The sequence below is a fragment of the Gracilinanus agilis genome, chromosome 3 (genome assembly GCF_016433145.1).
Source record: "Gracilinanus agilis isolate LMUSP501 chromosome 3, AgileGrace, whole genome shotgun sequence".
Classification (NCBI taxonomy): Eukaryota; Metazoa; Chordata; class Mammalia; order Didelphimorphia; family Didelphidae; genus Gracilinanus; species Gracilinanus agilis.
Window position 1 is genome coordinate 482,040,051 of NC_058132.1, and position 25,077 is coordinate 482,065,127.

At 34.1% G+C, this 25,077-nt stretch overlaps 1 protein-coding gene across 1 annotated transcript in view; it reads left to right on the forward strand.

Moving 5' to 3' along the window:
• HERC2 (HECT and RLD domain containing E3 ubiquitin protein ligase 2) overlaps positions 1-25,077 on the forward strand; it is a 243,202-nt gene that overhangs the window by 212,587 nt on the left and 5,538 nt on the right. The window contains exons 76-85 of the mRNA XM_044669288.1: positions 4,363-4,518; positions 4,889-5,004; positions 5,142-5,340; positions 9,067-9,281; positions 10,182-10,359; positions 12,213-12,374; positions 13,518-13,609; positions 13,811-13,950; positions 15,128-15,315; positions 20,159-20,356. Coding sequence (XP_044525223.1) covers positions 4,363-4,518; positions 4,889-5,004; positions 5,142-5,340; positions 9,067-9,281; positions 10,182-10,359; positions 12,213-12,374; positions 13,518-13,609; positions 13,811-13,950; positions 15,128-15,315; positions 20,159-20,356 — 1,644 coding nt within the window. The remainder of the gene's footprint in view (positions 1-4,362; positions 4,519-4,888; positions 5,005-5,141; positions 5,341-9,066; positions 9,282-10,181; positions 10,360-12,212; positions 12,375-13,517; positions 13,610-13,810; positions 13,951-15,127; positions 15,316-20,158; positions 20,357-25,077) is intronic.

The window sequence follows — 25,077 nt, forward strand, 5'->3', positions numbered from 1 at the left end:
TGAGCACTGGAAATAAAAATAAAGGCAAAAACCAGTTCTTAAAAGAGCTCATACTCTAAGGGAGAGCCAACCTACAAATAATTATATGTAAACAAGGCAGATACAGAATAAATTAGGAGTAGTCACAGAAGCAAAGCACTGAGATTAAGGAAATCTGGCAGAGGATTTTCACAGAAGAGTGAGACTTTAGCTAGGACTTGATGGAAATCAAGGTACTTAAGACTTGACAGAGATGAATCCCTGAAAGCTGATGAAATAATCCAGTGAAATGGTATAGAGGGAGAAAAGAATAGGGTCTAGGTCAAATGACAAGAATGATAGTCCAGCAAAGAAGATGAAAAAAAGAACAATCAAACAGATGGGAGGAAAAGTAATTAGGGGTTCAGAAGGGAATAAGCATATATATATGTTCTAGGTACTGTGTTAAGTATTTTACAAATATCCCATTTGATTCTCTCAACAACCTGATTAGGAGGTGAAATTATTCCTTTTTTGCAGTTCAGGAAACTGAGGCAGACAGGTTAAGTGAGTTATTCAGGGAACACAGTTAGTGTCTATGGCTAGACTTGAAGATAAGTCTTCCCTACTTCAGGATTTCTTGACTTCAGGCCCAGTGCTTTATTCATTGCACTGGATAACTACCTCTGTGTTTTTTCCTTTTGTTTCAAGATATACACATGGTCTTGGCTTTGAAAGTAATATGTGATCTCTTAGGGTTCCTGTAACTTTGGACAAATATCACATTTTTAACTTGATTTAAAAAAGTTGGAGCTATTGGAAGATTTTTGAGAAGAGAAATGGTATAACTAAGTCTTTGCAATACTCTAGTATTTCAGGGATAGTAGGACAGACAAAGTGAGGAGAGGACAAAAAACAGGATAGAATAGGAAAGGAATATCTTGACTTCCTAGTTACTTAATCTATTTAATTTTGACTTATATTATTTTACTTTAGCTTTACACAGAGGTTTTCATCTTTAATTTTGCCATCATTCACCAATATTCTACTTCATGATTATGAATTCTGATGAGTTTTTGTCTTAACATTATTTTTTATTATTTCATCTTATTATGATGCTTAATTCTGTTCTTTGACTTCATCATGACTTTCATTCTCTCTCCTCCTTAGTTCTTTCCCATGCTATCAGCCCTGCATTTACTACATTTTCCTCCCTTATAAGTCTCAAACCCTTGGTGAACCATTTCAGTTGTTATCCTCTACTCTCAAATCCCTTTTGAAAAAAAATTTTAAACCCTAATATCTTTTATATATATCCTTCTATATTAATTTTTATTTGTTACAGGGCTAGGCAATGGGGGTTAAGTGACTTGCCCAGGGTCACACAGCTAGGAAGTGTCTGAGGCTATATTTGATCTCAATTCCCTTTTGAAGCTAGAGGAAGTCATGAAATTATGCCGATCATGTACATCTAAAATTTTTATTATCCACTTTCAAGTAGGCCCTCATTTTAGCAAAGCAGTTCAACTGGTTCCTGATTTAGTCTCTATTCCACTCTCCACAGTGGTTGTTCCAGACCTCCTCTCTCTTCAAGTCTCCTATTACATTCCCTCCTTTTACCCTCTCAGCTAAAAACCTGCATTCCTACTTTACCAAAAATATTGAGGCTGTTTGTTGAGGGCTCCCTCTTCTTTCCTTTTATCTCATGTTCTTCACATATCTTTCCTCATTATATTCTCAACTTTGGTTGCAAATGAAAAGTCCCTGCCAGGCAAAGCCTCTCCATGCACTCTTGGTTCCACACATTCTTGTCTTCTCTAATACCTTGAGCTTTTCCCTCTAATTTTAAGTCTCTCCCTATCCACTAACTCCTTTTTTGCTGTATTCAAAGATGCCAAAAATGTTCACTTGGTCCTACCACCTCCACTAGTTATTATACTGTATCTTTCCTCTTCTTTTCAGCTAATACCATAGAAAAAATCTTCTCCTTTTAGCTTCTCCTTTCATTCTTTTTGGAACCCTCTATAATCTGGCATGAAACTTTATCATTCAACTAAAACTGTTCACTCCAAAGTTAATGATAATTTTTTGATTGTCAAATCTAATGGTCTTTTCTTAATCTTCATCTTTCTTGGCCTCTCTGAAGCATTTGACAGTATTATCTTCTTCTATTGGATCCCCTTTTTTCTTTATTTTTTTTTGTAACACTGGTCTTGCCTTGTTCTTCTCCTATCTATCTGACTATTCCCATTCTCCACAGCTAGATCTTCATGCATGACTAGTCTACTAAAAGTGTGTGTCCTCCAAAGCTCTGTCTTGAACTCTCTTCTCTTTCTGCTTTGTACTACATCATGGAGGTCATCTGTATATACCCATCATCTGCAAAGATAATTTCCAAATTTCCAAATGTATTCAGTCTTAGTTTATCTGGATTATAGTCATGTATCACAAATTGCCAGAAAATATTTTGAATCAGATATGCTATAGGGATCTCAAATTCATTATGACCAAAGTGGAACTAATTCTCTTTTCTCTCCATCCTTCCCCTCATCTTAATTTCATTTAAAAAAAATTATATATATATATATATATATATATATATATATTATTTTAAAAGATACTATTATCCTCCCTGACACCCAGACCTGAAATCTCAGTGCCATTCTATACTTCTCACTCTCATTCATCTCACATACCCATTCCATTTGTCAAATCTTGTAATTTTTACCTCACAACATCCATTGCATGTGTCCTTTTTTCTTCACATTTTAGTTCAAATCTTCATCACCTCTTGCCTATTGTATTTAGAAGACCTTTGTGGGTATAAGATGATTATGTAAAATGATCACTTGGGGTGACTAGGCACCCAATATGATCATCAGTGGGGATTGTGTAAATAGAATTAGCTCTAGCCCATTCATAGTCAAACTCTGCTCACCCTAGGCATAAAGATGATGTCATCTTTACCTCCCTTAGTGGGGAGGGGAGATGAGTTACCCACACGTGACAATAAGTAACAAATCAAGAACAAGGGACTGCCCTTTGGGCAGTCCAAATCAGTGTAGAGACTGCCATTTGTCCACTTGAATTAGAGGTGGACCCACGGGAAGTGACGAAAGACTCTATCTCTTTAAGTATGTTGGTTACTTCCTGTTGAGGGGGTGCCGGCTTTGAACTTGGTGCTGCAGATAGTCGGGTGAGTCCACAGACCACTTGCACTCTGTATTGTCACGTGGGTAAGTTAGGCTGACTTCCTTGGCCTACCTAGGCCCCTTCCAAACTCTGTCTTAAGTAGGCACTAGCCTATCTGGTTGCTAAGTCTTGTGGCTTGTAGCCTAAGTTAGCCTTCTAACCTTTTCTCTCTGTCCAGGCCTCTGCAGGCATGGACTAGCCTCTCCCTTTCTCTTTATTTCCTTACCTTTACCTTCCTAATTGTAAATAAACTACCTTAACCAGATGCTGACTTGGGTCTGATTTAATTACGGAATCAACCTGAATCGTTGATTCCTGGCGGCCACACTTTAAATATATATCTATAAATACCTAAAATCTTCTTTAATAAGACTTATGCCTGCCACATAGGAGTTGCTTAATGTTTACTAATTGTTTGATTTGATAGTCCTAAGTAGATGATGAGATATGAAAAGGGAGGAAAAGGAAAAATCAAGTATAATTGACATATGGTACTTGCTAGAATTATTTTTCCATAGGCAAAGTAATGAAGTTAGAAGGATCTAGTTTAGGGGGAAAGAATAGAATATCTGGCATATGTTAAGCTTAAGATATTGATGGGATAGGGCTTCCATGTCAAGACAGTGACTATCAAAAGGAGGTTCAAGAATGGAATTGAGATAGGGATATTTTTTAGGCTATAAAGGTAATAACTGAAACTATGAGGTTGTTGGGAAAAGAGTGTGGAAAGAGAATAGAAAAATATCAGGGCTAAGGAATTTGAGGAATATCCATGTCAGAGATTTGGGAATTAGATAAGGAATCAGGAGAATGAACAGCTAGAATAGTAGGGAAAAAGAACCAAGAGAGTATGATGGAAGTGGATAGATATACATAGGTTTTCAATAAAACTGAAAACAGAATAATGGATTTAGTGACTGGGCTGCTTGGTTTTGGAAGCCAGAGTAACACAGGCTGGGGAGAGTTTGGTAATGAAGCATCAAGGCAAGGGTAGAGAGTTTTGCTTGATGATGAGCAGGGATGTAGCTTCTTTAGCCAGAGGGAAAGAAGAGAGTGGAGAATTATTGCTGGGGTATAAAGGAGAGGATTGATGGTGTCCACATTTAATGTCTCCAGTTTACTTTAGTGACTTCATAAAATATAACTTTGACAAGAAAGTTATTTTTATAATTATATTCTAAATCTCTGGTTTTGGTTTTTTGATGGTTACAGGTGCTAGTAGCTCTTGCTTGTGACTTAGAACTGGATACTCTTCCTTGCTGTGCTGAGACACACAAATGGGCTTGGTTTAGAAGATACTGTATGGCCTCTAGAGTCGCAGTAGCCTTGGACAAACGAACACCCTTACCTTGCCTTTTCCTTGATGAGGTATTGCAGATTTTTCTGAAATAATTTCTAAAATCACTTTTTGAATACGTGAAATTTTATCTGTTTTGTGTGAAAAAGGTAATGTATATTAGAATTTAGGTATACTTTTGCCACAATGTATTTAAGTAAAAATAAATTGTTGAAAATAAAAACTAAGAATTTTAGACAGCATTTTTTCTTTAAACATTTTGATTTTAATGTTTCAGACATTTATAGAATTGTATTGATTTGGATACTGGCTACAAAATTGTAATATTCCGATTAAATTTTATTTTGAGGTACAATTACTGTTTTTCCTATTTTCTTATTGTTACCCTTGTTAAATTGGAAGAGAATGTTTGATTTCTAATATGACAATAATGTTGACCAGGTGGCAAAGAAAATCAGGGAGTTAATGGCCGACAATGAAATTCTGGATGTTCTCCATGAGAGCCATGACATTTTTAAGAGAGAACAAGATGAGCAACTTGTCCAGTGGATGAACAGGTAGGTTATTACAATATAAACTAATTAATGCTATGTAAATATCTTTTATATTTGCTTCTCTATATTATATTAATATAGGTAAGAAGTATGTTTTGTGTATGTACTTTTTCTTGAATAAAATGTTGTGTCTTTTATAGGCGACCTGATGATTGGACTCTTTCTGCTGGTGGCAGTGGAACTATTTATGGTTGGGGTCACAATCACCGAGGCCAGCTTGGAGGTATTGAAGGAGCAAAAGTCAAAGTTCCAACACCTTGTGAAGCTCTTGCAGCACTGCGGCCCATACAGTTAATTGGGGGTGAACAGACTCTCTTTGCAGTGACTGCTGATGGAAAGGTAAGACTTTTATATTCCTATAAATGATATATTAGTCCTTTGTAGTTGAAGATTAGACAGAATTATGACTTGTTTGTATTTTACAACTTTGTAGCACTTAAGTTAACTTTGAAAGCAGATCAATTCTAAAATGTTTCTCAGGAAAATGACCAAAGACTATAAAAACTAAATTTCTTTCATGGGATATAACTGCAAAAGTCAGTGAGTTGTTGAAATAATGAAGACAGCTTTTAAACTTAAATATTTTATAGTAAGCAGTACTTAGTAAATCTTCGTTGCTATAATTGGTTTTATTACTCTTATTGTGGAAAAGATGGAGAGATATGGGCTAGTTGATAATACAGTTAGACCCCAAGCTGCTTAAATAAATGATCCAAAGACTAGTTTTTAATGATTCAATGTCAGCTTGTCAAGAGGTTTACACTGGAGTATCTCAGAGATCTAGGCTTGACCTCATGCTATTTAAAATTTTTATCAATAAGGGACAGGGTGACATAGTAGATAAAGAGCCAGCCTTGTATACAGGAAGTCCTGGTTTCAAGTACTATTTCAGAGACATAATTATTCCCTGTGTGGTCCTGGGCAAGTCATTTTTGCACATCTTGATTTACTCTCTAAGAGTATAAGTTGAAGAGAAGGTATGTTTCTATATAGGTATAGGGCCTTCCCTTTGTGCCCTTATCTGGGAGCTCTTTCTATACCAAAGGTTTTTAATCTGTGGTCCATTAATTTTAAAAATATTGTTAGCTACATTTTAGTTCATTGGTTTCATTTGTAACCCAATGTACTTTATTTTAATCATTTAAAAACATTTTTTCTGAGAAAGGGTCCATAGGCTTTATTTATTTTGCTTGCAGTTTGAGCTCCTTTGCTTTTTGAAACCTATTGCTTCAATTGCTTTGAATTTATCAAAAAAGAATTACTTTGGTTTACATAAATTTATTTTCATATTTTAAGTGCTTTCTCCTGAATCCTTGCAAAATTCTTTTTAATGGACTTGGAAGTTTAATTACTACTTACCTTACAGTTTCAAACCTGGAGATTTTCTCTGACAGTGATCTATTGATTCATTCTGTTTGTGCTTTGTTGCCTGTATGTAAAAGTTTAAGGAAAGTTTTGTTGTATTTGTTTCATGTGTTCATAAGGATATCTTAAAGGTGAGAGAAGAGGGAAATGGGAATAAGAGCAATGTATTAAAGAAAACAAGTGGATGGGGATCAAAAATACATATAGAGGACTTGGCCCTGGCAAGAATAAAGGTCACTTTTTCAATTGATACAAGAGTGAAGGAAGAAATAGTGCAGGAAGGTGTCTTGAGTGACGTAAGATGAGGAGGAAGAATGAAGGGGGACTTCTCAGCATATGGCTTTTTTCTCAGGTCTTCTTTCTTGGCTTTCAGGTCTTTTAATCTTTCTTAAGTATTCCCAGAAGTTTGTCTCTGGTTTTCCTTTTCATTCTTTGACCCTTCTCTTGTTAGTGTCTCACTTCTGCCTAATCCCCACTTCTGCCTAATGCTGCGTGCCCTCAGCCTCCTCATTTTGAGGGTGCTGCAGGAGCCCAGCTTAGGTTTCTGCAAAAACTTCATTGGGAATGGAATATCCTCAGAGGGGATTTCATTTTCCTTTTTTTCTGGCATCAAAACTTTATTTTCCCCTCTAGCTACCTATGCCCATTTGCCCCTTTCCCCTACAGATAATGTTCTTTCCTTTTCCTAGGTCAGAATCAACTTCTGCTTTCTTTTGTGGGGTCAGGCAGCTTTGAGTTGAGTCTCTGCTTTGGAAGAAATCATATGGAGAACTGAAGTACCAATCTGTCAGGCTGTTTGCACTTATTCTTGGCACTTAGAGTGTGTTTGTGGGAGGGCAATTACTGGTGTAATGACTGTTATAAATTCTATGTTGTGATTTTTTGGTGTATTTTAAAAGAGCTTTTGTGATATATCTATGGTCTTGTAGATTTGGCTCTAGTTCTAGGTATCTGATGCATAAATTCTTTTTTTTTTTTGATTTTCAGGTAGGAAAAAAATTTTTATATTTTAATTGTCACATGATTCCTTCCTTACCCTAAATAGAAAATCCTTCAGGGTCTTTTATTTCCTTCACTACTAGGCTTCTGTACTCATTAACTTGCTTCTCACTTCTCTGCTTTCTGTATTCTACTACTTTACTTAAACTCATCCTTCTGGGATTACTAATGAACCCTTGATTGTTAACTCCAATTTGCCAGATCCTCCTTTCTACCTTTTCTGCAGCATTGACCTGTCTTAACTTAAGAGTACATGAATTTTATTTTTTAAATATTTTTATAAATTGATAAATAATTGGTTTCCCCTATAATCCTATGAATTTCACTTTATCATTTAAAAACATTATTCTGAGGAGAGAATTATAGGTTTCACCAGATAAACAAAGAGATCCATGGCCCCCAAAAAGGAACTCTTATACTAGATATTCAGCCATTTGTCTTTCATACACTGTGGTCTACTAGTTTTATTCCTGTTTGATTTCTCCTCCTTAGACTACTTAGTTGGTTCACGTCTGTCTACCTTAAATGTGGGTGTCCTTAAGCTCTATGTTTTCTTTCTCTTTGACTACTCTCTCTGCTTTGGCATTTTCATTTACTCCAATGTGTTAGTGATCACTTATTTTTGTAAATAACTCCTAATTCCATTTCAATTTGACCAACATTTATTAAATGCATATTGTTTAGAGGACAATGGATTAGATTGCTGGACTTACAAAGACAGATGAGAAGTAGGCCTGGCTCATAAATGATTATATTTTTTACATGGGAAGAGTAGATGAAAGCACATAAATATCATGAACATTGAGGGAATGTTAGGGGACAAAAAAGAGATCATGATAAAGAACTCTGAGGAATATTTGAAGAAGAAGATAACACTTAGCTTGGCCAGAGGAAGGGGTAGATTTGGTAAGGATACATGGAAAAGATGGATCTTGGAAGAAGATGAGGAAAATATCAAGCTTCATTCCTTAATTTGAACTCTTATTTTACATCTTCAGTTGCATCTTGGATATGCGTGAATACCTGTGTAATTCAGTATTATTTTTCCCATGTTTGGTGCCATCTTTTCCATGAAACTTTCTACGATTTCCTCCCATATCCCCAACCTTATAACCAAAAGTAATTTTTTTTTAAACCCTTAACTTCGGTGTATTGTCTCATAGGTGGAAGAGTGGTAAGGGTGGGCAATGGGGGTCAAGTGACTTGCCCAGGGTCACACAGCTGGGAAGTGGCTGAGGCCAGATTTGAACCTAGGACCTCCTGTCTCTAGGCCCAAAAGTAATTTTGATGTCCCTTTGTACCTATTTCTTAACTTTTTTTTTTTACACAATTTTCTTTCTACCTTAAGTTGTAAACTTCAGAGGACATACTCTTGTGTGGCATTTTTGAATCTCTAGCACCCCACGTCTATTCTTTCCTTGTAGTTGGTATTTAATAAATGTTGAATTAAACATAGTTGTTATTTTTTTAAAAGTGCCATGGATGAGACAGCACAAAGTATTTGGTTTGGCCATTCTTATAAAATATTCTTTATAAAGATGATTTACTTGATTTTTAAATTTAATTTTTATTTTTTCTGTATTGAAAATGTCCAGGGCCATTGTCTATATTCTTATTACCAATTACAAGACTACTTTAACAGAAAGCATGTTTAAGTTAATCAGCTTTATAATGTCTTTCTTTTCTTGGGGTGGGGTTTAGCTGTATGCTACTGGATACGGAGCAGGTGGCAGATTGGGAATTGGAGGGACTGAATCAGTTTCTACTCCAACATTGCTTGAATCTATTCAGCATGTGTTTATAAAGAAAGTAGCTGTGAACTCTGGAGGAAAGCACTGCTTAGCACTCTCATCAGAAGGAGAAGTATATTCCTGGGGTGAGGCAGAAGATGGAAAATTGGGGCATGGAAACAGAAGGTATTACAAATAAGCATTGTTTTGGGGGTTTGAATACAAATCTTACCTAAGTACTTTTAACATTTTTAATGTTAAAATTGATTATTTAAAAATAAAAGTTGTGAAAACATTTCTTGCTTGAAATTATCTTAAAATAATTGTTCCAAATATCCTGTACATGGATGCAATTATATTTTAGCAATATGACAAAATTAAAATGTCTCTGAGAAGTTTAGGACTGGGTAGGGGAAGGAAGGGTGGGGTGATGTGGTGATAATGGATGTGTCACAAATATTAATTTGCCTGCATAACTACTTATATGCTTTATTCAGAAAAACTTTGCTCAACACACAACTCTACCAGTTGAGAGAAGTTTTTGTTTTCTTTCCCCCCAAACAAGGATTTAGGGGTGGGGAACTGATGTTCTCTTTAAGTATCTCTTGTATTTTAATCCTTATTTCAAATTATGATTAATTTGATGTGTAGACATAATGAGTATGTCCACGTTTTGTAGATTAGCAAAATCCTAGAATGCCATCATAGTTGCTTTCTCTTCATGTAATTGATATATAATTTTTGTATATCAAAACTTTATAGTCTGAATATCAAATGTATTTTTAGGTGTTAAAGGTTCTGTGTTTAAAGTAATATGACTTAAAGGAATAAAGCTTCAAATGTTTAGCTGGCATGGAAAAATTATTCTTTTTGGTTAATGTGTCAGTAAGGTGATTTGGAAATGTATGTGGATGAGCAAATGATTCTTAGTAGCTGTACTAGTAGACAGATTTGCACTCATGTTAAGCATTTATCTAATTAGGAGATGTGTAGATATTTTAAATCTAGATATATCTACATATATCTCTCTATATACACACATTATATTTTCTTGTGGTATATTTAATTATTATTATTTTTTTGTAGTCCCTGTGATCGCCCACGTGTAATTGAGTCTTTGCGAGGAATAGAAGTGGTTGATATTGCTGCTGGTGGAGCCCACAGTGCATGTATTACAGCAGCTGGTGACCTCTATACATGGGGGAAAGGAAGATATGGCCGCTTAGGTCATGGAGATAGTGAGGACCAACTAAAGCCCAAGCTGGTAAGAACGATATCTTAGTGATCGTATGCAACTATGATATTTGTGTTTTCTGTCTTATTTAAGGAAACAGACTGATTTGGCAGGGTGGGAACAAAGAGACAGGGGAGTAGAAAGGAATATCAGTTTATTACAGAGACTTCATTATTCACTAAAATGGCATTTTGGACTATGTTGTATTTAAATTGACAGTTAAAATAGCACTTAAAGTGATGTTCTCCTATCTGACTAGAACTTTCTATAATTCTACTTCTTTCTAAGCCTCACACTCATCTTAAATTTATTTTCCATTTTCAGTGAGCTCTTTAGGCTTTCTAACTCTAATTACTTTCTTAGTCTGTTAACTTTGGTTCTGACTTCATTTTCCTACCTTTCTAATCTCAACCTAATTTTCATCTTTACCCTGTTCTCTGCTCTTATATCCCTTACCCTTTGTTTTAATGCTGCTCCCTTCAGGCCTAGTTTGATTCTTTGCTCTTTCTTCTCTACTCCTACTTACAAACTGCTGAATGCAACTGGAGGAAGATTTCACAACTCTATTGCCTGGATTCATTAAGGATTAATGTTATTCTACCTCAGCTGAGTCCTGTCACAGAGAATTCTTATAGTTAATTCCTCACTCCCCACAGAAGTTTTGCCTTCCCTACCTTATTTTGCTGAAAAAATTGAGGTTTATATAGCTTGAGTCCCATTTCTCCCATTTTACTCGATCTCAAAACCCCTGGAAATTAATCTTCAGTTCTCTCTTCCTTTTCCGCAATCTCTGAAAGTGTAGTGGCCCTTTTCTTGCCAAGACTAACCTGTTTACAAATGCACTGAATCTTGCCCACTTGCCCTCAGAAGGTTAAATTCTCAATGAGCTTCCTCTTTTAATCCCTCCCTCTTCATTGCCTACCAAATCTACAACTTCTTCCCTTTTTGCCTGATTCCTTTTCTACTGTAAAATATTTCCAATTTTTCCCCCATCCATAAGTCTTCACTAGAACCTGCTATCCCTTTAAGCTCTTTTCTTGTATTTTTCTTTCCTTTTTCACTCAAACTTTACTCTATTTGCTCTTCCTTCTTCCTTCCTTCTTACTACTCTACCCTTTATAATCTGACTTCTAACCTCATTACCCACCTAAAACTGCTTTCTCCAAAGTTAATAGTGATCACCAGATATCATCTTTTCTCAGTCCTTTTCCTTTTGGATCTGTCTGCTTCTTTTGACACTCTTAACTACCCTTGTTCCTCCTGTCTAATCTGTCCTCTCTTGAGTTTTTATGACGTTGTTCTTTCCTGGTCCTCCTGATTGTCTGACCACTTCTCATTCTCCTTTGCTATCTTACTAGCACCTCTAAATGTAGTCAAGGTTCTGTCCTGGCCCATCTTCTTGTTCTCCTCTGTATTCCTTCCATAATCTCATCAGCTCTCATGGGTTTACCATTCTCTCTCCACAGATGATTCTCCGGTTCGTCTGTCTTTGTTCGTCTCTCTGTCTAGCCATCTGTTTCTACATCACCAATTGCCTATTGGGTTTTTTAAACTCGATATCCTAGAGACATCTGACTCAACATTTCCAAAATGAACTCATTATCTTCCCCTTTCCTTCCAGATTTCCCTATTGCTGTCAAAATATCACCGTCTTTCCAGTCTTTTCAGTTCAGACCATGTGACTTTCCTATTGAAGTTGATTCCAGGGGCTTCATGTTAGTCTCTAGGATAAAATATAAATTCACGTTAGCTTTTAAAGCATCATCTTTTCCCATTGTTTCACCTTAAACATGTGGACTTTCTCTTATTTGTGTAGTTAGATGGAAGAGTAACTAGATCCATGTCAAGTTCAAATGATTTCAAGTGATTTCTTTTCCCATAAGGTGGAAGCTCTCCAAGGCTATCGAGTTATTGACATTGCCTGTGGCAGTGGGGATGCACAGACACTTTGCCTCACTGATGATGATACAGTGTGGTCCTGGGGTGATGGAGACTATGGAAAACTTGGCAGAGGAGGCAGTGATGGCTGTAAAGTGCCAATGAAGGTATTTCAGGTTTATTTTTCCAATATGTAGAACACTGATCTAGTAATTGCTAGAAAAAAAGGTTGCTATCTCATAGGTCTCAGGTGTAGATTTTTTTTTTTTAAGATTTAAATATTTTATTTTTTTAGAAACATTTTCCATGGTTACATGATTCATGTTTTTACTTTCCCCTTCACCCCACCCCCCCTTCGCCCCACCCCCACATTCAATGCACATTTCCACTGGTTTTAACATGTATCATCAATCAGGACTTATTTACATATTATTGATAGTTGCATTGGTGTGGTTGTTTCGAGTCTGCATCCCCAATCATGTCCACATCAACCCATGTGTTCAAGCAGTTGTTTTTCTTCTGTTTCCACTTTTAAGATGAACTGTCATAAGGAGAATCAGTTTAATTTCATGGAGGAACTTAATATTCAGATGTTTCTGTTATCACAAACTACTCTTTTTCTTCTTATGTGTTATGGATCAGTATCAAGTTTTTATGGAGCCTGAGTTGCTGACCAAAGCCATATAATAATATCCTTTTCCAAATAACTTAAATGGTTCTTTTTTTTTTAAGATTAGAGATTGATAAAGAATATTGCTCTGTAAATTCATTTTAAAGATGTTATTTTCTTCATTTTGAAATTTTTAAAGGCCAACAAAGGATGTACATATATCATAGTGTCTAATTGTATTCTATTGTTCATTTAATGTAATTTAACAAGTGAACCAGAGAATAATTTTAGTTTACTATATATTAAAGAAGGATTTTTTTCCTGGAAAATATTTAATTCTTTCCCACTTTTATTTCTGTTTTCTAAACTGAGGTGAGAAAATATAGTTCATAGATATCAACATCTTCAGCCTTTTATGCATGTAGATTAAAAAAATGCTTCATGGATTAGAGAGAAGCCCTTTTGAAAGTAATGGTTTTGATATGTAATATTGGAGGAAACTTTAATGTGAATATGTATCTATTGGAATGCAAAGTCTGCAGTATTTGATTTAGAATATTGATTGTTTTAGATAAGAATATTTTAATACATCCATTCATTTTATAGTGTTTTGGTTGTAGTCTTATATAATAGAATTCTTTTATCAATAGCAGTTTAGCTCATCTAATTGTTTTTTATTTTCTTTTTTATTGTTCTTTAGATTGATTCTCTCACAGGTCTTGGCGTAGTTAAAGTAGAATGTGGATCACAGTTTTCTGTTGCTCTTACTAAGTCTGGATCAGTTTATACTTGGTAGGTTTGGTTTTATGGGACTTCATAACTTTAGCCAAAAAAAAAAAATCAAATTTAATAATTATATGACAGCCCTGGTGTTGAGTAGGCAGTATAATTATGCATAGTTAAAATCTTCAGTCAACATATTTGTGACTGGGAATGTGGCTGGGAATGACAAGATATGGTTTAAGACATATAATCACTTTTACTTTTGCACAGGGGTAAAGGAGATTATCACAGGCTGGGTCATGGATCAGATGATCATGTTAGAAGGCCACGGCAAGTACAAGGCCTACAGGGAAAGAAAGTAATTGCAATTGCTACTGGTTCTTTACACTGTGTCTGCTGCACTGAAGATGGTATGTGGAAAAAATAATCTTCTTTTCTAATTGAGATTGTTCCAAATTGAGAACAAACTGATTTTAAGTAAAGAACTTATTCAGGTGGCAAGAATAGTTTTCATTTATCTTAAGATTCATAATATATTCAAGATGGTTGAATTCAGCAGGCATAGCTAAAAGTGTGTTAGATTTGGAATTATGAGCCTTGGATTCAAATCATAGCTCTACTATTTTTACTACCAGCATAAGGTTTGTCTTTTAGACAGATTATTTCTAACTTTGTCTGACCCTCAGTTTTTTCACTTGTAAATTGAGATGATTGAACTAGATGATTTCTGAAGTTATTTCTCTAAATCCTATAATACTAATTTTAAACAAATTGTACTTTTTAAATATTCTTTTGGCATTCTTAGTGTTTATAGATACTATAATTAAAGGAATAGTTGTTTTTCATTCAAATCATCTTTTCTCTTACAAACTAGGTATTCTTAGGTAAAAAATATTTTTGAAATATTAAGAGATTATAAGTTAATATTTGATAAAATAAGAATCCATTTACTACAGAATGTAAATGTTTATCAGATAATGTAGTGTCATCTACGTATTGGGATAAACATGATTATTATAGGCTGAGATTTTATAAATGTAGATTTTACATGGCTACTAATAAGATTCTAACATGAAAATAGTTATTAATTATACCCCTAGTCTATGTTATGTTTAGCATTGCATATTTACTTTTCAGGTTGTAAAATGCGTTAGGGTCCTAATAAATTAAGACCTATTTTGTTTGTAGTATTTTGAATAGATTTTCTTGATTTCTTTTGTTTTTTATTATCTCCATAATTTTCCCAGTGACTCTCCTCTAACTCTCTCTTAGATAGCTTTGCAAAATAACAGTATTTCCTGTATCTGCTTTTAGAAAGTAAAAGCCACATTGACAGTTATAGGGAAGACCTGGAGGATCAAGTATTATAGGTTTTCTTGTTAATTTTTCTCTTACTCGGGACAAGTATTAGAGGATATAAATTACTGAGTAGCCAGAGCATATTTTTTAGTTTTGTTTGAATTCTGAGTAAGTCATAGAGCTTTTAATACTTTTAATAATAGTTCTGTCTTCTAAAGGAAGACCTTAAAGTATACCTTTCCTTTATACTAGTGTTTATGTTAAAAGTAATTTTTAATCTTTATTTAGGTGAAGTTTATACTTGGGGTGATAATGATGAGGGGCAACTTGGGGATGGAACAACTAATGCAATCCAGAGACCTCGGTTGGTTGCAGCACTTCAGGGTAAAAAGATAAATAGGGTGGCTTGTGGTTCAGCACACACCCTAGCATGGTCCACTAGTAAACCTGCCAATGCTGGGAAGCTTCCAACACAGGTAAAGTGTCTATTTATAGATAATGCATTAGTAAAATTTTGAATTCAAAAAGTTTTAGAAACAAAAAAAGACCATAGTCGTTTAACTTTGCTTTAATAATAGATATATAAAATTGCATTAAAGCTAAGATGTTTAAATTGAATCACTTTTTTTCATTGCTTTTCATTATAGTTTCATAAATGTTTTCTTGGGCTTATTAGAAGATAGTAAGAATCACACTTAAGTACCCAAGTACTTCACTACAAAGAACTTTGGCTTTGTCACAGTTTACTGTGCTTTAAATCTTAATTATAAAACATATGTGGAGTTTTAAAAATAGAACAAAAAGTCTGTATATTAATAGCTACAACTCTCTTGGAAGATACATCACACATATTCCTTTTCAATAGTAATTCATTAAGACCAAAGAATTTGAATGTAGTTTAAGCAACTAAACTGATGATACCATTAGATAAGTTTTTATCACTACTTAAATCAACATTTTAACTGTCACCAACAGAAATATTTCAGTCTGTAAAGAGCAGAAAAAGAAAATTAGTTATGAACCCTTGAACTTCTGTTACATATGAACAAGAGATAAAAGTTAAATAAGAGCTCTGGAGGAAAAAAAATTAGAAGGAAAATAAAAAGAACATCTTATCTAAGTACCAAACACCTTGAAAATTGGAAGGGAGCAAATAGAATTAATTGGCTTCAGGAGACAACAAATAAAATACTAATAATAGCCAACATTTTATAGTGCCTTCTGTGTACTAGAAATTGTGTCTAAATGCTTTAAGATGATTATTTTCTATGAACTTCACAATAATTATAGTCATTTTTAGATGATGAAACCGAGGCAGCAATGTTCACATGACTTGCCTAGGTTTACACAACTAGTTAGTGTCTCAGACCAGATTTGAACTCAGGTTTTCCTAACATCGGACCCAGAACTCTACTATGCCCTCTGGCTATCTACTAACTAAATATTATAACAAAATTAAAATCAAAAGATGGAAAAAAATAGAAACAACCTTAAGTTATCTATTATGAAAAGTAAATAACTGAATAACAGTTCAAGGAGATATTTTAAGAAATCATAAAACTCCTTGGAAGTACTGATTAAAAATAAAAAGCCTGGACAACATTTCAAGAAATTATAGCAAAACCATCCAGATCCATTGGAACAAGAGGATAAAGTAAATAGATAGAATCTTCCAGTCATACCCTGAAATAAACCATAAAATAAAAAACTTCTAGGAAAAGAATAGCCAAAATCTAGAGCTTCCAGTATAATAATAATAATAATAGTAGTAGTAGTAGTAATAACAATAATAATAAAGCTGTGGCCATAATACAGAAATTAGCTCAAATACCAGAGAATCATATGTAGAATCACAAAAGATTGGGCAATATTTTCCATGGAGAGAAAATCTTAAGAGAAAACAATGGTTGAAGAAGACTTTAAACCAAGAATAATTCACCCTGCAAGACTAAATAGATTCCTGTATTCCTTTAATGGAATAGAGAACTTTGAAGCATTCCTGATGAAGTGAATGGAGTTGAGTAGAAACATTCAAAGGCAAATATGTAAATTAAGAGAATTTTGGAAAGGATGAACTGATAATTAAGTGCTTATAATTTATACAGGTAAGGATTTCAGTGAATAGAACATTGAAAATGGAGTCAGGAAGAAAAAAGTTCAAATCCAGACTCAGGAATGTTATGTGCCCTGTACAAGTCACCAACTGTCTTGTTTTCTTCATATGTGAGATAGGAATAATAATGCCACTTACCTCCCAGCATTGCTGTGACGATAAAATGAAAGAATATTTGTTAAGCTCTTTGCAAACTTTAAAGTGGTATATAAATGCTAGCTGTTATCATTATCAGGGAGAAAAGAAGTGATCCTTTAAAATCCTGTTATTTTAAAAGATCACAGAGGGAGTAAGACAAGCACAGGGGCTGAAGTGGTTTGTTAGGTTGTGATGACCTTAAGGAAGGAGGAAAATAAAAAGGAGGAGAAGAATACACTAGGAAAGTAAGGGAGAACCTATTTTCCAAAATTGTGGTATAAAAGAGGAATAGACAAAAAATGGAGGATGAAGAATTAGAAGAGTGGGCATCACTTGAACTTCATTTTAATCTATACACACATGTATGCATGCACGCATGCACACTCTAATAGAGTGACATATAGAAATATAATACATTTAACACTAGAACAGCCAGGCATAGGAAAAGGAGAAATTTGAGAGGGTGGGTAGATTCAGGGAGTAAATATTAATAAGCAAAGCAAACATTAACTTCAGAGGGTGAGCCATAATAGAAACACGAAGAAGAAAAAAATGTAGGAACCAGCTAATGGAAACTGAGGTGAAAAGAGATGGGGTAGGTGAGTGAAAGTAAATCATTTCAATTCTGTATTTCTAGTGTAGGATCACATTATTTCACCAAATTCTTTGTAAAAGAGGATTATGAAGGCAAAAAAAGAGAAAGTCTAAAAGGATATGATGAAAAGAAAAATATTACTGATACTCGTCATCCATATGTGATATGACTGGGATGAACTTATCTAAAAAAATGAAAGACTATAATGGAATGGATAAGAAAGCAGAATCAAAATTTTTTTCTTTGCAATAAACATTATTTGAAAAAGAAAGATTCATACACAATTAAGATGAGGGACTTGAGCAGAATTAATTTTTCTTTAGGCAAACTAGAAAAAAACAATGGTAGCAATCTTGATCTCAGACAAGGCAATAATAAAAGACATTGTTAAAAATATTATAACACACCATAGATAATAAAGGCACCATAGACAATAAAATGCTGCCACTGCTCATTAAATTGTGTAGAATATGAATACACAGAAAAAGTTCATCAGATTACAGGGAAGCATAGTCAAACTATAATAATCTGGGACCTTAGGGTATATGTTTCAGATATGGACAAATCAATCAAAAAGGTAAACGAGAAGGAAGTTAAGGATCTGAATAGAATTTCAAAGACTTTTTATTTGATAGTACTCTGCTGATTACCCAGTCTAATGACACTTTAATAAGATTTGACCATGTGATGAGACTTAAGCACTTCAAATACAGACAAGAAAAATGTTAAAAATTATTTATTGACCACTACATGATGAGAATTATAATTATTAGAGGAAATTTGAAGAAACAATTTAAATTTAAGTGAAAAATTACTTAATTCTTTAAAAAATGGTGTGTCAGAACTATTTATAGTAACAATAGATAATTTTAGCACAGAAAAGGACAAAAAAAAAATAAAATTTCTGATTTGCAGCCAAAACAAAGAAAATTTCTTTCTCTAAGCCCTTTTGACAACAAAGCAAAAAATAATAAATGGATCACTGAATTAGTGTTCAAATTTAAAAAAGAAAAAAGTAGAAAAAAACATGAAATTAAAAAAAACTATTTAAATATCAGAATAGAAATTCTACAAATCAAGAAGAAATAAAAATTTTTAAAAAGAACCTATTGAATTGTTAAATAAATCCAGAATATATTTCTTCGGTTAGGAGCTAATAAAATGTGAGATAGTGAAGCCAATTTTTTAAAAAGAAAAGTGGAAAACAAAATTACTAATATTAAAAATTTATATCAATTGATAAAAATTGCTAAAAAAGACATCAATCAATGAAGAAATGGTTTTTGACAAAATGCAGTTTATTTTAGTAACATTAGAAAATTTAGAAATCTATGGACCTTTCCTTAACTTAATAAGTAACATATATTTGAAACCAAAAGGTGATATTATATGTGGAAAACGTCACTAACTAATTGGATGCTCCGAAAATTAGAATAAAAATAAAAACAACAATAAAGTAAAATTAAATCTCAAATTGGGGAAAAAAAGCTTAATATCAAAAACAGTATAAAAAAGGTCATGGAGAGTTAAAGAATTTTCAAGTTATCTGAACATTGTGACCTTAAAAAAAGGCCAGAATACTTTATTTCAAGAAATTATTGATGAAAACTGTCCACAACTCTTTGAGATGGGGGAAAATGAAAAATTGGAATCACTTTCTCAAAGAGAATCCCAAAATGAAAATTCCCAGAAAAATGATCCAGAGTCTTTAAATAAAGGAAAAAATAATTTATGCAGTCAGAAATAAAGAGTTTGGACACCAAAAAGTTACTGTAGGTATCAAACAAAATTTGACAGCTTCTAGCCTGAAGAAGAGGAGAGCTATTAATTAAACATTCCAAAAAAAGAGATATAAAAACTTACAAGCAAAGATAACCTGTCAAAAAAACTAAATATAATTACAAAAGGGGAAAATAGACTTTTTCTGGAACAGAGCATTTCCAAGTATTCCTTGTGAAGAGGTCAGAATTGAGCAGACAATTTTGAAATGGAAATATAGGAAACAAGATAAGATCAAGTTAATCACTAAGCATTTATTAAGTACCTACAAACACTGTGCCCACAGTTTAATTGGGAGGGGTGGACAACATAGTGAATATATACCAAAAGATGTATACAAGGTGAATATGAGAATATATAACAAAAGATGTATATAAGGTGAATATGAGAAAATCTCAGAGAAGACATTAATAGGTCCAGGAAAGATTTGAAGGGGGCAGATTGAGGGTTCTGAAATCTAGATAAGGATTTTACATTTGATTCTGCAGGTTAACAGGGAGCCTCTTCAATTTATTAGATAGCAAGGGCTAGTGTTTAGTGGGGTCACAAAGTTATGTGGTCTTTCACTTTAGGAAGATCACTTTAATAGCTTGGTGGATGATGGAATTCTATACAATGTTCTGAATGTTTTATATTTAAGCATATTTGTTATTTAAGCATACATATCTGATTCTTCTATATTCCCCCTTCTCAGGTTCCTATGGAATATAACCATTTACAGGAAATTCCAATAATATCATTGCGAAACAGACTGTTGTTATTACATCATATCTCAGAACTCTTTTGTCCATGCATTCCCATGTTTGACCTTGAGGGACGTCTTGATGAAACTGGCCATGGACCTTCAGTTGGATTTGACACATTACGGGGAATTCTGATATCTCAGGGAAAGGTACTTGTGAGATTCTTTGCTATAGCATTTTTAAATGACAACTTTGCTTGATTAAAGTTGAATTTTTGAAAAATTATAAACTGAAGACCATGAAGACTATAAAAGTAGTAAAATGTAGTTTAGTTTACCATATATTATTGCTTTCTTCTACTAGATATTATAAATATTGCTCATTTCTATATCATTTAATAATCATTGATCCTCATGAGAACCTTCCGAAAAGCCTCTTTTAAAGACATTATGCTAAATACTGTTTTATCAGATATTATGGGCAAGATAGTTTACAAAACTAGTTAATTGTTGTTATAGTAAATGTCTAGAATCAAACTAGACTATCATAAATTCTTTATGTACAAATAGAATGCTAGGCAGTGAATGCTACCCAATTTTGATTTTCTAGAAATTATTTAGGAACATGTAGGTAAATGCTAGAATAAAGATTTCAAAAATGATGCATTCAAAAATAAAGTGTTTGAAAAATAGTAAAATTAAACTATTCTTTTGAGAATTTGTTCTTGCATCATTTTGGAATTTTGTATTAAAATTAGGATTAGGAATCTACATTAGGAGTTTTCGTATAGGGGGCAATGATGTGTTCTTTAGGGGAAATAGCATTGGAGAAAGTTTAGTAAAGGTGTGTCTGCCTGGTTCTCTTGCTATTAACTAACTTGCTAGTTTTGAAACCTCAGATAAGTCACTTTATTAATTTATTTTTAAACCCTTACCTTCTTTTTCTTTCTTTTTTTTTCTTTTTTTTTTTTAACCCTTAACTTCTGTGTATTGGCTCCTAGGTGGAAGAGTGGTAAGGGTGGGCAATGGGGGTCAAGTGACTTGCCCAGAGTCACACAGCTGGGAAGTGTCTGAGGCTGGATTTGAACCTAGGACCTCCCGTCTCTAGGCCTGGCTCTCAATCCACTGAGCTACCCAGCTGCCCCCCCTTACCTTCTTTTTTAAAATCACTACAGTGTGTCCAAGGCAGATGAGTGGTAAGGGCTAGGCAATGGTGGTGGTGGACGTGGTAAGTGACTTGCAGGGTCACATAGCTAGGAAGTGTCTCTAATGCTCCTTCCACCATTTTATAAGCTAATCTTCTTTGATAAGTTCGAGGACTATTTATTAGGGAACTATCATGTACAAGGCATTGTCCTTTGGGTTGGATACTGAATGTGAAAAGATGAATTAGATTCAGGTCTTCTTTTTCAGAAACTTACCTGTTAGGGGGTGATAAGAAAAACAAAGTGAGACTCCAAAGGCATATGACCTAGATTCAGATTCCACACCTTAAGCTTACTTATTACCTTGGACAAAGCACTTAACCTTCCCATGCCTGTTTTTCCTCTTTTGAAAAAGCAGGGAGTTGAACTAGATTGTCTCTGAGGTGATTTCTAGCTCTAGATCTTTTCTCCTATGAATTTAACAGTTAGAAAACAAGCACCAATGTCTGACCATTTATTTGTTGGAAAATGATTCCTTTTTTCTTTTTAAACCCTTACCTTCTGTCTTAGAATTAATACTGGGTATTGGTTCTAAGGCAGAAGAGTGGTAAGGGCTAGGCAATGGGGGTCAAGTGACTTGCCTAGGGTCACAGTGCCAGGAAGTGTCTGAGGCCAGATTTGAACACAGAACCTCCCATCTCTGGAACTGACTCTCAATCCACTTAGCCACCCAGCTGCCCCCTGGAGAATGATTCTTGAAGAAATAAGCAATAAATATTTCTAAGGGAAATTTTTATTTAAAATATGTAGAAAGATGGATATTTGATTGAATTAGGATAATGGGGCAATACAGATTATTAGAAAGAAAATTATTTCCCCCCATTCGAAGATTTTTAAATAATGAAAAATTCCAACCACATTATATTTTTAAGAGCAGAAAATACCAAGTTTTGGGCATAGTATCATTCTGAGAAAGTTCATGTTCAGAGTAGTCATAGAGTAAAAGACTAGATGACATAACTTTAAAATTTGTAGAGATGGTTGTGATTATTTTTATTTTCAGAAGCTACAGGTAGTGTATGAGCTATTTCAGTATCTACTGATAGTCAGGTTTCTTTTGACAACTCTGTTGACCTTATCTAGGCAATGTTTTAGAGCAGAAAAACCATAAGAGAGTACAAGGGAGACCCAGTTTAAAAATCCAACCTCCAATACTCATTAGCTCTGTAATAATAGACAACTCACTTTAATCTCTGTGAATCTTGGTTTTATGGAGATAGTAATACATACAGTGCCTGCCCAGTATGGTCATAACATTCCCAAAACATTTAAAGTTCAAACTGAAATGTGGACAACAGATTAAAAAATGGAAAGGAAATGTTAAAGTTTTCGTCACAAACTTCTACCCTCAATGACAGTGAAATCACCACATTTAACATCATAATTCCTATATATGCTACATAAGGGAAGTTGTAATAACACTTAAGAAAACAAAGGAAATCAAACAACAATAAATATATGCTATGTTCTAGGTACTAGGAGTAACAAATGAAATTTTCCCTGTGTGCATAAAGGAGGTTCATAATGTAGCTAATATTTTGAAGACTAAATTTAGAGATTGATTCCCAAAATATCTAAAAAACATCAACAAAACAAAGCAGTATCATGGATTCTAGGTGCTTGCTAAAAAAACAAAAGCCTTATCACCAAACAAAGGTAATTGAGAGAGTATTACTATCTACCAAAATAAAATTTTTTTTAAGCCTTTACTCTTTAAAAAAGTTCTTACCTTAATAAAAATTAAAACCCTTACCTTATTGGTTCTAAGACAGACATGACTTGGTCACTTAGCCAGGAAGTGTCTGAAGTTAGATTTGAGAATCTCTGAAAATAATTTTCTCATGCATATAAACTATTTAAAAAAATAGACCATGTCTCCCTTACCCAGGTCTCTCATTAGGCCAATACCACAATAATTAGGATGGAAGCTTTGACCTGTTTTGTTTCTGACTTGAGTTAATTCGCCTGTCTTTGTTAGCCTAGTGGCCCTCAGAGCCTCACCATATTGTTGCCAAACAGTACAAGTGCCTGATCAGATCAACCCAGTGAAAAATAGAATTCCTGAGCTTAGTATTAGTCTACAGGCTTAGAGCTCAGCCAGTTCACTAGTCTTAGTTTTCTTGGTAGCAAGGATTTATAGCCATGTGCATACCACCTATGGCTAAAGGCATCTATAATGAAAGTTGCATAAGGAGGGAATAAGTGGACTTTTTGCAAATGATTTTCTAAAGAATGACCAATTTTAGCAAAAAGCTATATAAAGATATAAGACTTTGCTTATGGTATGCTGACTACAAAATAATTAGATTTTTTCAAAGAGCAAAATACTGCTTTAATTTGTTGTTTTCATGTATGTTATAAACTTAAAGTCCTTAAAAATATGACAACAGGGGCAGCTGGGTAGCTCAGTGGAGTGAGAGTCAGGCCTAGAGACAGGAGGTCCTAGGTTCAAACCCGGCCTCAGCCACTTCCCAGCTGTGTGACCCTGGGCAAGTCACTTGACCCCTATTGCCCACCCTTACCACTCTTCTACCTATGAGACAATACACCGAAGTACAAGGGTTTAAAAAAAAATATGACAACAATGAAATCCTTTTGAGTCTCTTAATATAAGGTACTAAATAAAACAATGTAAATAGATAATGGCCAAATGTGTTTGCTACTATCATTGAAGATAGCCATGTGGTACAAATAGAATGTACAAGTAGAAGTGGAATTCCTGATAGCTGGTATGGTGTAGCCCTTTGCACAGTATCTGGAACATAGTAAACATTTAATAATACTAATTGAGTGAATGACTGGCCATCTTGTTGTTTTTACATGCAGATGACATTGTTTTGGTTATATCAAGTCCTGGAACATTTTAGTGTACCCTAAATGACATCTATAATCATGTTTAGTGGTATGTTCTAAATCTCCAGAAAGGAAGTTTATAGATAAAGGTAGATAGGTTATGCTTGCTTATTGTCTAAGTGACATAAGGAGTTGGACACTATCCCCCCCAGTTCATTGTTTTTCTCTCCCAGTTTTCAGGTGAAGCCTTCCCTGATCTTTCTACCCCAACTGCTGATGTCTACCCTTTCCTCCAACTGCCTTATATTTAATTACTTTATTTTTTTGTATTTATGCTCTTAATGTTTATTCTGTATATACTGTTAAAATAGCTATTCTTATTAACAATACTATGGTATGTATTTATCTCTCCTTTAGAATGTAAACCCCCTGAGAATAGAAACTCTTTCATTCTTTGTATCCCCAGTATGAAGCACAATGCCTGGAATAGAGTAGGCATTTAATAAACTCTTATTGATACATTTTTTTTTTTAAACCTGAGTTGCTTTATTGATTAAAAGTTATATTGTGGTAGCAAAAAACAGTGTAAGAGGCATCAACTCAACTGCAATTCAAAATTTAATTGTGTTAAAAAGTGACCATAGTTCTTTTTACCTTCTTGGTGACTGCATAAATTCATCTGTTTAATAATCACATCAAAGTAAGTGACTCTCACCTCTACACAGATAGCTCTACTCTTTTATCTGAGCATCAGTCTCATCTCCTCAATTTCCAGTTTATTGTTGTTTCAGTCATATCCAACTCTGAGTGGTTTGTCACTGCCTTCTCCAGCGCATTTTATAGATGGGAAAACTGAGGCAAAGAAAATTAAATGAATTGCCTAAAGTCACACAGCTAGTAAGATTTTGAGGTTGTATTTGAACTCAGTTCTTC